A 15,307-nucleotide genomic window follows, 5' to 3' on the forward strand; every position below is an offset into this window, starting at 1 on the left:
TAATGACCCCATGTACTTTTCTTGTCTGAACCTTTTTTCCCTGAGATGTTCACATTACTACTGTCGCTTGCAGTTTGTTGCCATTCACATTGCTGAACCTGTTCGAGCTATTGCCTCCAGGATGCTGCTAGGCCATTCCATCAGATAATGTGCAGTAAAAGGATAGTGAGGAAGAAAGACCCCTTTCCTCTCACACAAGACAAAAATCAGCCTGTTGTTTCTTCTCTTTGACCTCAATTACTATCAGGGCATGTGTTACTAAAGGGGCATGTTGAGTCATGTCTGCCCTGGGAGCTGTGTTTGTATGTGCGTGTATGTGGCTGTGTGTTTGTCCTGTGTGTTAGTGTGACAGAGATTGTATGCATCTGAGCCTAGGAGGCTCTGTACAGTAGGTGGGGGCCAAGGTGCATTAGTCTTGGCTGAGATGTTCCCTTGAGTGATGCCGGCATATGTGGGTGGGTTACAGGATGGAGGGAGAAACGGCAAGAGGAGGGGGAGAGGCAATGAAAGGAGAGGAAATAGCACAACATTGTCAGACATGATGGGAGCTGAACAAAGCCCAGCTCGCTGTCCTGAGCTGCTAGCACGGCAGCTGCCTGCTTCACAGACTCACCTATGGCTTGGACCATCTGAGAGGGCACTCTTTGCCAAAAGAAAGTAACACTTATTTTGTTGATTTGATTTTGACTTGGAGAAATCATTGCGAAACAATCAAAACTTGCTCAAAATTAAAACAAAGGAAGTTTGAAAGAGTCCAGCTCTCATCAGGCTGAACAGCTTTCTCTTCATCTTAAGTGGATTTGACCTGAGGATGTAATGTTGTAATTTGCACACTAAAGTGTTTTTTAACTCAAGACCTTGATGAGGGACTTGCTTTCCTTGTCCTCCTTTTTTTCTTCCTTTTCCTGCTTATATGCTTTAATGAATTGAAGTGGTGATTAATTAAAGAGAAGTGGGTGTTGGATGCAGAGATACTTCACCCCTGTGTTCTAAGTATGTGAATCAAGCCTTTATGGAATGATGGCAAGGTACTTGTATGTGTCACTGGTGTATGCTAACATGTGGTATCTACCCTGCTGGAAGTACCAGAGGGAACAAAGTTGCTGTACTCCGCAGATTCCCCTCCACTTAGTGACCAATTTATTAACTTTCACAGTTATTTACCTTAACAAGGCTGATACATGGTTGCAGAAGGAAAGGAAAATATATACTCTGGTATCTTGTGCATTTCATCAAATGGATGATGCAGGCAGCGTTTCATTAAAAAACAGGAAGGGTGTTCAGTCCAAGGAGCCAGATCTACTAAGCTGCTGTAGTTTATTATGACTACTCTGCATCTGTTTCTCTGTGCGCATATTTGTTAACACTGACAAACTAATTTCCCTCCAGACATCATGGGCAGTTTGACTGACAGTCTGAAACTTGCCCTTGCACATTGCCATCCTGCAGTATCCCTCCATCAATCTTTCTCCTCTGCTGGATTTTGTAAGTGCGTGGTGTGCTTCAAATTAATGTATGCGTGTCAGCAAATAGAAGTGGAAGGAAAACAAATGGCTCATTCACTCGTTGTGTTGAATGGATATCTGGATCCTGTCACAATGAGTAATGCTAATTATGCTCAGCAGCATGATTGGTCAAAGTGTCAAAAGCCATCAAATAGATTTGAGAAGTTTCTCATGATCATTCTTGTAATGAATTTATCATTACAAAGGTGTTATCTGACATGAAGGTGCACCTGTTTCTGTAAAGTGGATTATTTAATGTAATTTTTCAGACACTGAAACTTTTTCCAAGAAGTTTTTCACCATCTTTGTAATGTAAGGTAAAAGCTAATGCACCAGTTTCAGGGGGTTACATTTTTCACATGCTGCAAAAACATTGTTTTATTGATGCTGTTCTCTTAAATGCTCGATCTGCAGAGTTCTTTGACAGTTCAGTTCCTAGATAATTTTGCTCTCTGTGTAAAAAGCCTTTGAGATTTGCCTGCCTCAGGCCATGTGTAAATGTAATTTATTTGGGAGAAATTTGCCTGAACTGTATCTCACTTCAAGATAAATAATCCCTCATGCATTATTGAAAAAGCCATACTCTTTTTCTAAGATATCTCTCCCTTGTTGCATAGTAGTCTTCCAGAAAACTTAGTTTATCCATTCCCTGCCCACCAGTTTGTCATTTGTTGCAAACTAAGAAGTTGGTGTGACAGGTTCCCATTGGCTTAATCAAATAACCGGCTCCAGATTCATGTGCTAATTAATCACTAGCCCTGGGGGCTGGACCCATCCGGCAATTCTCAGAGGGGAATGAGACATTTGATCTGTTGAATCAGCTCCTTCACCATCTCCTCCTCTCCATTCCATCTATCTTACATTAATTCAATGAAGTCAGGGTTCATTTGAATGCAGCTTTCTAACCCACATGCAGACGTAACGTTTTCAGTTTAAATGGTCTCCTATAGAAACTGAGCCCCTCTGTAAGAATAAAAACAGAGATCTTAGGCTTAACGTTTTTTACTCTTTTACTGGGAAGCATTTGGATCTTTGCCTGACTCTGCTAAAGTTCATTCAGAACACCCATATGCACCTTCATGATTAACATACGAGCTGAGTAGGGTAATGGCACCATGTGCAGAGACCTTAGTTCTTTATTTATGGCTAATGGTGCTAACACATGTTACAGGAGAGAAAATTTGTTTCTACCCATTAAACTTATTTTATGCATTTTATTTAGATGATGGTGCCTCCAGTTAACAGGAGGCTATAAAATATGAATTTTAAATCCCACTATTTTTTTTATTTACTTAATATTCCCTTTTAAACTCTAATGCACAAGAATTACATTAAAAAATCACTTCAAGAAATAGATAATAAACATGAACGTAACATTTTAATTTCAGTTAAGCTAAAAATGTTTTAAAAAACTATAGACTCTAAAAAAAAACAAAACAAAAAAAACACACACACTAACAATGACAAAAACGATCATGTCTTCAAATTCAGATTTCAGCTACAATTTTCTGACAGTTATAAGTTCTGCTGATTACTAATATTCACAGAATTGACGATAAAGATTGATAAACAATATATTTTGTGGATGTATTGCCCAACAACCATGCTAATGTAGGAGACGCATAAAAGTAGCAGTGACTTTTGTAAGGGAAGTAAATGATAACGTATGTAAACAGAGCATTAAATTTCCTTTAGTCTCCCTTCGTATCTTAATCATTAACAACTTAAACCAGCTGTTAACATTTGAGAATACTAACAACACCTAACATATCCTGGCATCATGTTGAAATAAATGCTAACTCTTGCTAATGTGCTAATGCTAACGCCTCTTAGCTTATCTATAAATACTACATCATATTGAAACAGTACAAAAATAACAAAAAAAAAAAACCCTAATAAATACTGTCTGTTGTCAATTGCTGACATTTAGCGGTGGATTAAGTCGAATTACTGTCTGAAGCTCGACAGCTATGGCTCACCTGTTAGTTACTGTCTTGTTTCCATGCTTTTGACTGGAAGTCTAGTGACTGACATTTGACTCACATGCTGCTAACAGCTGTTTATCCAAGAGATAGTGGCTTATTCACCCAGGTTCATTGTAAATGTGTGTGGTGATTGACCTTAACTGCTTCTCCCTGACAAGTTTTCTTGGGAGATGAAATAAAAAGTCAGCCCCCAAAGGCCCCTGTTTTGTTACCAGTGATGACTTTTAAATGTCATACTCCTCTCGGTCTGTGGTGGTTCGAGGGAAGGTAATGGGTCTGCGCTCTGTGTCACTGACCCAAGAATAAGCTTTTTTGCAGCATAATTTCTTCCTTCTTTTTCACTATCACTGTGAGCAAGTGCACAATCAGAACACCAAAGCATGTCTCTTCAGAGTGATTGTTAAAGCTCTGCGGGGGAGCGACATTTTCCAAATGACCATTTTTCTTCCTGACCTTTCAGGTTGCCCTTTTGGCAAGTAACTGCATTTTTCTGAAATATTCATTTGTGAGTTATGTCATAATGAAAAAGACTGGTGTGAAAATAATGAATGTATCCTATGTGACCATTTCAGTTTACTTACCCGAAGCGACTACTTATTTTTTCATCTTTTTTTTTCTCTTCTTTTTTCCATATTCAGCACTGCACTTGTCAAAAGAATTATCTTGGGAGAATCTGCAGTGCTGAAAAGAGATATGTGCTGCATATAAATACACCTCTAAAGTCTTAGCTGCAGAGGGAAGAAACCAAGATGAAGTGAACAGAACATGGGAGCTAAGATAAGACTTTCACTGAGGCTAATTTCGATTTTCAATGGATCTGACAATGATTTGAGCAGGTAGACAGCGATATGTGCGAGTGGGACAGGATACCTGCTGTGCTACCTGAGGAATATAAGCCCTATCAATCACCATCCCTGGCCACAAATGTAATTACACTTCCAGCTGTTGACTAGCTGGGTAACTCGAGACGTTACTGGCATGCTCTTACTTGCTTACATTAGGGGATTGCTGATGCCTATGTTGACAGTGTCATGTTCTCTCATATCTTTTTAATGCTTCTTTGGAATATGATGGCTCCAGTTCCTTCCTTTATTGTGTTCCAACACATTGGGATTTATTCTTTATTATTTATTTATTTTTTCCTAAATATGTGTCACATGCAATTATTCATTCATTTACTTTTCATACTCTTTACTTATGTACCAGTTTCAGAAAGAATAAACCACTTGTGGCTTTAAAGCTTCAGTATATATAAAAGTTTATGAAGTAAGAGAACAAATATTTTTTATGACATTTACTTTTTATCTTTCTTAGATTGAGGGAATTGGTATGGATTTTATTTATTTATTTATTTATTTTTCTGGCCAGACAATTATTTTATTCGAGTCATTCATGGTTTAGTTGAATAACCCTACGTGGAAATAGTAAATCAATTAAAAAAAAAATGGTTAGGGAGTGATGGTTTAATGTTTTTAATAGAAAACATTTATTGCGCCCCTTTCTTTTACTTTGTTTTTCCTACAGTTACATTATTTATTTACAAAAGACCATGTGCAAAAGCATGATGATCAATAAGCAATTTGTCTATTTTAATCAAAGTCAACCATGTTTTTTCCATTTATCTAAGTACACCTGCCTGAGTCAACCTGTGTTATCCTTTTTAATCCGCTGTTGTCCATTACAAAGTAGTTCAGTTTGATCTACACCAGCGTTGTTTAGAAGGCGGAATAAATCTTCCCAGTAAGAGGAAGATAATTGGTGGCTTTCATCACCACATTGGATATAATTATTTCAATCTGTGATGTTTTAATGGCAAGTCTGCTTCAATGTATTGGGGTTTGAATGATTTATAAGACAAAATGAAATGACATGATAATGATGGGCCTCTTCTTTTGCTTCACCTCTCTGCATCTCTTTGTGCATTCTGTTTATTTGCAAAAAAAGATAAAAAAGTGGTACCTGGCTGACTTGAAAAATAAAATAAAAAAGGTAGAAATTGGGTCTTCACACAAATACAGTATTTCGATCAACTACCCATCCTTTTTCTGTATAATGCACAATGCAGAGTAAGGATTTCTTGGCATTTGAGATATTTATGTACTTATCCATCATGCAATGCCATCAGGAAGGCATAAGAACAAAGAGTTCTGCAACAGATGGCTCGGTCGCCCTGCAGAGCCTTGATCTCAGCACCATCAAGTCAGTGTGAGATTACATGAAGAGTCAGGTTGGCATTGTTGCATCGAGCAGTTTTAAGATATGTAATTAGACATGACCAGCCAGCAGAACTTCAATAAAGCAAGACAACTAGGAAGAGATGTTAGACTGAGAAACATATGAGTCAACATAGAACTGAAGAAACATAAAAGTATATTCTGTCAGAAAATAATCACTCTTACAGCTTCAAAAGGAATCTCAAAACCTAGTTTTTTTTCACTGAATCACAACCATGTCATATAATAGGATGATTGTGTGGGTGAGTAAAGGTAATAATGACAGAAAATTGCACACTTCACACATTTAAGACAGTGTACTACATTTTTGGGGCACCTGCCACTTCATGCACAGTGTACACATTGAAAAGGACAAAAGATACTTGGAAAGTACGCTGTGAAACTGTGTGTGGAGAAAAATAATAATATTGTCCACATTTCTTATTTTTCTTCAGGGTGCAGCTTTGGAAAGTCAGTCTGTGCTCCTGTATTTACATTGTTTCACATAACACTGCTTTCTTTTATGTTTGGTGCAGTCCATTGTTCTGGTTTTTCTTTTTCTTAGAATTAAAGATGTTTTTATATCTCCAAGATAACTGTAACAATTGATCCTAAAACTGGTTTTAGCTAACTTCCAACCTCATTTCCACCCTCTCTGGGCTTTTTTTGTTGATCATGTCATATAACAGTGTCTCTCACAGTCCAGACACTTTTCTGCAAGGATGTTTATAAAATCTTTAACTGCCAACAGTCCCTCTACACTCAATTGGACCAATGTTTATGCCTCCCGTTCATTTATTTTATTCTGGCTGTAAACACAGAACTTCCTAAGTCTGCCTTACACTTGTTCATTTGTGTGGCAGTTTGAGCCTCCACAGACATCCGTGGGTGTGTGTGCATGCTCTTGTGTCAAAGGCACAGCAAAACAGGGACCCGCAGGGCCCGCCAGCCCTCCTAGTGGTTTTGACTCTTCAAATAAAAGTTAATATTTTATCCAAACTGTCTTTTATCGTTGGTTGAAGGCCAAAAGCCACTCTTAAACCTCTGCCTCTTGCTTTCATGTAACTCAGCTGAACATCACTGTAACACCGTAAGATAAAAATAATGCAGTAGTGCTTATAAGTTACTATATTCTGAAATTACAGCAGATTACTGAAGTCTGTAATTACTAAGCTCAATTCCTGATTCATAGACAAATTCTTTTTTTATAGTAAATAAACAGACACACTATTTTCTTATGTTTGATCGGTACCAATGATGTACTTCAATCTCTAAAATACTTGTGGAATTGCTCAACCAGTGTCCCATCCACCCATCCTCTCAAGAGAGGGGTGGATAACCTCTTCACATATGTCTCAGTGTCAGACCTGTTTGATTGCAGGTCCTTCTATCTGTTCTTGTATTTTCCTGCAGGAACAAACAGAATATTCTTCAACGAGCCTGACTCCCAGATGAACTTGGTTTACTAGTATTCCATAGAAATCTCTTACCTACATTGCAAAAGAAAGACAGCAGAAACAGTCAGACTTATTTCTGTTTTTCCTTTTTTTTTTTTCATTTTATCCTGCAGCTTTCAGTCGAGCACCCATCCCTATGGCGGTGGTGAGGAGGGAACTGTCGTGCGAGAGCTACCCCATTGAGCTGCGCTGCCCGGGCACGGACGTCATCATGATCGAGAGCGCCAACTTTGGTCGCACTGATGACAAGATTTGTGATGCAGACCCAGCACAGATGGAAAACACACGGTGCTACCTTCCAGATGCATACAAGATCATGTCTCAAAGGTAAGGATGCACACATTTAAAAGTGGCACAACTGAACTTTGGCAGATTTCTGCACTTCGGCGTCCCCTAATAAAGACTAATTAGTCTCTGCCTTGCATTCTGTCTCTTCTCTGAGTTCTCTACAGCCAGGACAAGTCAATCTGATGTTGATTCTTGCTCTGTCACTTTCTCTCTTCTCCTTGCTTCCTCTGATAATGTTCTATTGTGTTCCTTTGTTGAATCAGCCACGGTGCCTTTTTCAAAACAGGCAGTGTGTTAATTTTCAGGTGCTGAATAAAGCTTAACACCTGTAAGCTGATAAACCGGGCTGAAATAAAAGTTATTCATATAACAACGTCATTTTATAGAGTTTTTTTTTTTTTTTTCTTTCAGTGCGTTAGAATCTTTGAGTGACAAGGAGCCATTTGTGCCATGACAAACCAGCCACAGCAATATTTGATGCTAGTAGCAAAATCAACAACAAAGCCCACATTAGGATGTAGGAGGGTTGCTGGTGTGATAAACAGATTTCAGACTGATTTCACTCACATATGAATCACCTGGTTTCCCTCTAAAGATGCAAATTGTGTTTTTCGTGAGTACTTTTTTTATTATTATTATTTTAGGTTTTAGCTCCATGGTTCTTTTGTTTAAGTTATAAAACAGGTCTGAATTTCCATTAAAATGTACTTTTTCAAAATGTTAATATTGTACATAGATGATGGAAAGTTAACATTTTTAAAGCATGAGATTACACCACTTTTCCATCATACTGCCAGATGAGTAGCTTTGGCAGATGAAATATAAACCAAAACATGCACTTGGACCTCTAATTTTCAAATGCTGTAAGAAGACAGAGTGCATAATCTGTTAAAGCACATGTGCATCTGCACAGTAGCACATTACCATAGTATGCACAGTGAGGAAAGTCAGTATTAGTTTCACTTTTACATATATTTACATTCAGCTTAATTCTGGCATTGTATCATATAATTTGGGGAAAAGGTATTTTACATTCCACAGATGAAGAGCTGTTAATTTTTTTTTTTTAAACAAATGTTAATAAAAGCAAAGAGAAGTGTAGGATCCCATTAGGAATATTACCATGTATGAACATGAACACACTCTTTTGCAAAATATGCTTCATGCTGTTCAGTAATTGATTTTAGTGGCTGCATTTGTTTAAAAATTTTTTTGAAAACATAATGAGCACATCTGCAGTTAATGAGCGATGCTGCAACTCACACCTGAGGTTTGCTCAAATTGAATTTAATCAACTCTCCTTGAGACATTTTATTGATCTTTCACACTTCACAAGATGTGTAAATGTTGGAAAACATGATAAAGTCACACACAGTACTTTGTATATTTTTGCTTTTCGACATAACTCATAAATTTAATAAATTGCGTTTAAAAAAAAAAAAAAACTTGCTGAGAAAACTTGCTTGACGAGTTTTGCCACCAGACGTGAGCCCTGTTTTTCAAAGTTAAAGAGTGTTTTGTGCAGGAACCCGGACAGAGAGACCCATTTGTTAGTGCAGGCAGAATGTGGTCTTACTGTGCTTTGGCTTCTGCTGTGTAATTGATTGCTAACATTAAGTGAATACATGCACAAGTTTTGAGGTTTTAACTAAGTAGTCTGCTTTTTGGAAATCCAAAGCTCCAAGGGGAGTGTGGTTAGAATATTGTGGCTTTTTTGTTGACATATTGCAGTATAAAAACTCCTTGCTGGGATCACTCTTTGCATGGTTTCTCATTCCTTTGAGGTCAAAACACCCTTGAGCACTCTGAAGAGATGGACTTTATCTAAATTGCTCCTCCACATTGACTTTTTCCAGCTCACTTTATTTCCAAAGCTAAATGCATGTCCAGTTCTCTTTATTTCTAAGGCTTTAGTTCCACATTGGACATACCCCTTTTGAGAATACTAATGGACTTTTCAGCTTTATCAAACAATTGCTCTTTGCTTTTCAGTTTGGTACCACAGAGTTGAGATAATCAGCTGTGTGAAAAGCAGCTGACAGTTAAAAGAGGTAGTTGGAAACATGTCAGATAATTGTTGCACCCCATAGCTTCTTTGTTCTTCCAGCCGCCTGCTCGGACTAAAAAAAAAAAAAACAAACAAAAAAAAAATCCCTGCAGGAATGAATGGCCAGGTCCGAAATGAACCTAGAGTACTGTGAAGAAGTATGTGCTTTTAGCATCTCGTTGCTACTCACTAGATTGTTTAAATGATACCTAAAAATGGCTACAGCTCATTTCAGTGCCAGAGCACTTTGTCTTGGGAGAGGAAGCGATTAAGTGGGAAAAAGGTGTGGGTGGTACAAACCGAGAACCAATGAGGAAGTGGGGGTGCCAAAGAAAGGATCAGGTGAGAGGTTTCAATGCAGTTGACACAGCTATGCATTGGCAAGTGAAGGTTAGCACAACAAATGAACGCCATCCCCCGACCTTTTCATTGTTGGGCTGCTGCAGCTGTTGCCGGGCTTAAAAAAAAATGATTTCAATACAAAGAGTCATCTTGTAATAAGATGCAGCTTTAAATCAAGGTAACGAGTTTTTTTAAAATTTTATTTATTACTATTTATTTATTTTTAGGAACAGCAAGATTAATGTGAAAATGGATATGATGAAAGAATTAGATAAAAAAAAAGGATAACTTTCCCTCACTGGACTTTATTTTACATTAAATCCAATGAGTCAGCGTCACCAGTGATTCAAGCTAACGCTAACATTTTAGCTTGATTATTTTACTTCCTTTTCAAACCTTCCTGCTACTTTCTGTTCTATTTATTGTGTCGTCTATTTAAAAGTGCACTATAACTGCCAACAAACCAACCAATGTAATTGTGTTATTAAAGATTTTGCATGGGTCTCAGTATCCTGATTTCCTTTATAATTATAGTTTGTTGATGGAGTTTTTTTGGTATTAAAATCTGGACGGATTGAAGCATACATTTGTTTGAATTCATTGATGCTCGATCTTTTCTGTATATTTATTTTTTTCTATTTTTTTTTATTCGTGTATATTAATAGATTGCATGCTGTAAGTACCATATTGGATATGAATGCCTTCGTTTAATTGTTTTTCTTATATAACTATGATATTTTACTTATCGGCTGACATATATGCCAATACAGCACGGTAGATTATCAGCACCCACAGCTGCCCTTTCCATCTGCAGTGGTAATGGACACTGATGAAATTTCAAACAGGCAGAGCAATGCAATCTGTAAGGAATATTGCAAATATAAATGGTTCATGTAGGAATGGTAATAGCTCTGGTAGTAGCTGTGGGCTTTAGAAACAGCAGGACTCAACGCTTTCACAGCAGGGTGGTGACAAGGCCATCAATGAGGTGTACTCTGACTCATTTCAGGCCAGCTTGATTTTTTTTTTCTTTATAAGCCGTCCCATTTCAGTAGTGCATTAAGTACATTAAAATGTATGTATCTTATTAATAACTTCCTTTTTTTTGAGATTGTGTGCAAAGTTTGATTTTATATCTGAAAGCATCAAAACCTTTCTATGATAATTCTGTCCATATAATATTCTTCATCCCTTTTCTTGCTTTAGCCTTCTCCACTGCTGTTATTTTGTTATAGCCAATAGCTGATTTGAAATAAACACGTTACACTGGATGCAGCAGTATTTATGTTGGGGCCAAGTGCTGCCTTTTGAGCTGGTGGTGAAGTCAGGAAAGGGGCATAATGAGCATTTCGGATTGTTATCCTGTAGATCCAGGGGAGATTTCCATGGTAGAATTATGTTTTTTCACTTAGCATTATCTTGGAAACTGTGCTTTTAGTTCCTTGTGTATACCATGTGATACAATTGTTTGACTGTTGCATGTTAAATAGTTGGGTTCGGGCAGTAAAACTGGTTTGAACTTGATTTTTGACACCAAAACTTAGTTATGGCTAATTAGATCAATATTTGGTATAAAATACACCATATAACCCTGCATGTTAAAAGAGAGCATTAAAGAAAACTTTTGCTTCTTCTGTATACAATCATCATGGGAAGTTTGGTGGTGAAGATTTCTTGTATTACTAAAATACTATAAGCTAATACTTGAAGTGCTTAAAAAAACCCCATGAGCTTTAAAACCATATATTTGGTAGTTTTTTTTTTTTTTTTTATTTATTTAGTCTGCTCTGATTGGTCAGTGTGTGCTCTTTTTATTCTATTGACAGAATTGGGAAGGAAAAAAAATAACCATTTTCTGATAAAAAGGTAGTTTTCTGGCACATTACAAAGATGCATAAAAACATAAAATAGAAAAATAAAATGCCATTATAATTTCCCATACTGTGCTTTTTTGTTTGGCCACAAACTACTGTATATGAAATTGGGATGACTTGATTCGTGGGTGAGTTCTAAATACTTTACTTTTTCTCTATTCTATGATGTAAAGACAGAACAAAAAGGTTTATACCTATTTTGGTCATAATTTAACAATGGATAAGTGGTTTAACACCAGTTGTAATCATCTGAGCATAAAAAACTAATTAGCATGCTTTTGAATGTCCTAATACTAATCCCCTCTTCAGGACTCTACAGCATTTACCCCCACTAGCCTGTATACCACCTGCCTCTCCCGCTGGCATAGGTTAAGTCGTAGTGACTGGCAAGCCTCACAGTCAGCATTCACATCGCGTCTGAAGATGAGCCATGTTGCTACTGGCCGACTCTGTATGCCAGGCTTGTATCCATCACCGCCGCTGCCTCTTGCGAGCTGACAATACACATTTAGGCAGCTCAATCTGCCTGCTTCATCGGCCACTAAGAGCACCGCATTGACATTCAGCTATCAAACCCAAATCCAAACCCTTTCCAGTGTAGCACTTTTACAAAGGTATATAAAAGGCTACTTTGGTAAGGTGTTTGCTTCCATTACGGTCTTTTAAACGAGAGCTAATGGCAACCTGTATCTGAGTAATGGCGTGCCACTGAGCATGTGAGTCCTGTCGTAATACATCTTGAAATGAAGGTTGTCTTGCACCATGTTATGGCGAGATCAATGAATGGATGTCTTTCAGTAGCTTTTCCCCTCTTTGTGGTTTGAATGTTATGGATATTTGGAAGCCTCTGGATAAACATGTCTCCTATAGGCTGTAGGCTAATGATGCTGTAATTGAAACCAGCTACCTATGATTAATTTAGCACAATTTGACATCATTTGCATAGTGTGTACACACATGCTGCAGCCTGTGATTTTTGCAATCATTGCTTTTCCCTGTGGGATATTTTTGGAGCTCATTGTTTGGGAGCTTAGGAGTCTGTTGAATCCTCCTTTCTGCAACATGTCTAGCTCTAGTGCCACTTCCAACTGTGTGAAATAGCTAGGGGTGGTGGACAGGCACTTGTGCTATCAAACAACAGTGACCCTTTTCTCATCAGAGCCTTAGTGTCTCTCTCCTCCCTTTTTTTTTCGCGTTCCCTTTCTCTTTTCCCCCCAAGGCGGTGTGGCCTTCACGGCCAGTAATTACAGGCTATATCAAAGCTATATATCACCTTATATCTCAGCAGACCTCAACAGGCACCTTAAGGGACAGCTGATAGCATTGTGGCAGGCTTGTGCACGACCCCTGAAGGAGAGAAGCAGGTCAGGATGTAGCGACTCCCTCTTTTTCAGCTCATACACATCAAAACAAATGCACGTACACTTCCCCGCCCTTATCTGTCCAGACCATCTTTTTGGCTTTATTACTTTATTCCTTTTTCTCCAGTCTCTCCAGGGGTCCTTCGCATTGCTGTGTCATCACACTTGTCATTTCAATGAACAAAGAAGAACAAAACATACTTTTCTCCACAAGCATTTTGTGTTTGTGTGCATGACATTTGTGATGAAGGTTAATAGATATCACAGCTTGAAGAGTCTCATGAGGAAGATAAAACTAAATGAACGCAGCCTGTGATTTGAACCTGCTGGCCACTTGACAGCTGACATTTGACAACCTTCCTGTTAATGATGATTATGTGGAAAACAAATGCTCCAAGGCCATTGTTTGCTTCACTGCTCCTGGGGTTAGATGCATGAGATAAATGACTCCTCTCCTGCTGGATGGAAACATGTGATGACAGAAGGACAAGAATGATTGAGGGATAAGGAGTAGTAAGCAGATGGGAGGATTCCTTCTCCTTTGACGGTGATCTTTCCCATATGCACCAGTTCTCATTATCCCTAACTTTTGACCTCGTTGAAGGATTTCAGGAGATATTTGTTTCAGCGGGAGTAGGATTAACCCAGGAGTCTCCTTTGGGTTTTTCTTTTTCTATCTTTATTAAAATCCTCTTATCTAAGACAGGAGGGCATGGATGCAGGTTTTATAAAGGGGAGGGGAACCTTGTTGTGGTCCATGTAACTGCAAAAAATTAACAAACACTAAAAGAAACTTCAGTTAGACAAACTCAGACAAACATGCAATACTTTTAAGAAGAAGAAGAAGAAAAAAAAAGCACACAATATATTCATAAGATATAATGTAGTCGTCAGTATTTCTGACTCTTTTGTGCCACAGATGGATAAACTGAGAGCAATTCTAACGCTGAGCACATGACGGTCATTGTTCATGCAGGTCAAGTGGCCACCCTTGTTTAAAGTCAAGGTTTGCATAAACTCTACATACCAAACATGAAGATGTCAGATGAATAAATTGATAAATGGATTTAAATATGGAAAACAAACAAAAAAAAATAACTAGTTGTTACTTTAAGTTATTGTTCTAAAAAACAAACAACAATAAAAAAAAAAAAAAACCTTTGTAATTAATTATATGTATTAATTATATCTTCACACTTTCTTCTGTTCATTTTGGCATCACCTGCCTGTCTCACTGTTAGTAGGGGGGGCTTTTTTTTTCCTGTGATACAATTGCATGTTGAGCACCTGACAATTACAGAACAATAACATGACCGATGAGCACAGCGTGGGACAACAGCCTGATGTAATTGTGTGAGCAAACAGAATGGTGGGAGATTTTGTAGCCAGTGTTAATATAAAACGGTTATTAATAAGATCTTTGACATAGAGAGAAGATCAAGATTTCTCTTTTGTGCTCAAGCACACACACAGACAGCAATAAATGCATTCAGAAGTTCTTCGGATTACTGCGGGAATTTAAACCGCCTTCCCATCTGTGCATGTTTGCCTCCTGCCCTTGCATAACCCTCTTTTCATAAGGAGTTTTTAAATCAAGGAGATTTATTTCCTCCAGATTCTATTCTTCTCCTGCATTGGATGACATCACCTGACATTCATTATCCTGTCTCATTTCTCAGCTCTTCCTTCCATCCCTATTCCAATCGTCTTTGTTAAGAACCTGCCGCATTCAATTTTGGCCAATTAGTTGCTGTAAATTTCAAGCTGGCAGCCTATCGAGTCAGCTGGTGTCTCCCAGATGTGGCCGTACAAGACTCAGCTGTGATTAGAAGGGAAAAAGGAAGCTTGTGTCAGGAAATAAGAAAATTTAAAGAACATCACCCCATATAGAGCAAATTACTTTCTCTTGGGAGATGGGAGATAAAAGTGGGAGCGGATTGACACCAACCAGGCCAGTGGCTTGAATCTGCCGTTACAGTGTCCATTTTTGGACTCTAAGCTGAATACCCTATAGACTCTATTATAGCTGTACAAGCAGAGAGCTCTGCAAGAGAATCCAGAAGTTTGGATGTTTTCTGATTTTTTTTTTCTTTCTTCCCTCAGGAAGCCTTGAACTGGTCATGGGGATTTTTTTTCTCTCAGAGTAATATCTGTCACAGTGGTAGCTCACAAAACAAGGGGTCTTGTAATGTGTTGGGAAAAAAAATATATAAGTATGCATTCTCAGTTCATTTG

At 38.0% G+C, this 15,307-nt stretch overlaps 1 protein-coding gene across 19 annotated transcripts in view; it reads left to right on the forward strand.

Annotated features, from left to right (window-relative positions):
* LOC121640129 (adhesion G protein-coupled receptor L3-like) overlaps positions 1-15,307 on the forward strand; it is a 225,146-nt gene that overhangs the window by 80,243 nt on the left and 129,596 nt on the right. For all 19 annotated transcript variants that reach the window (XM_041985780.1, XM_041985781.1, XM_041985788.1 and 16 more), the window contains exon 4: positions 7,274-7,487. In XM_041985780.1, the coding sequence (XP_041841714.1) occupies positions 7,274-7,487 (214 nt within the window). The remainder of the gene's footprint in view (positions 1-7,273; positions 7,488-15,307) is intronic.

The sequence above is a fragment of the Melanotaenia boesemani genome, chromosome 5, assembly GCF_017639745.1.
Source record: "Melanotaenia boesemani isolate fMelBoe1 chromosome 5, fMelBoe1.pri, whole genome shotgun sequence".
Lineage (NCBI taxonomy): Eukaryota > Metazoa > Chordata > Actinopteri > Atheriniformes > Melanotaeniidae > Melanotaenia > Melanotaenia boesemani.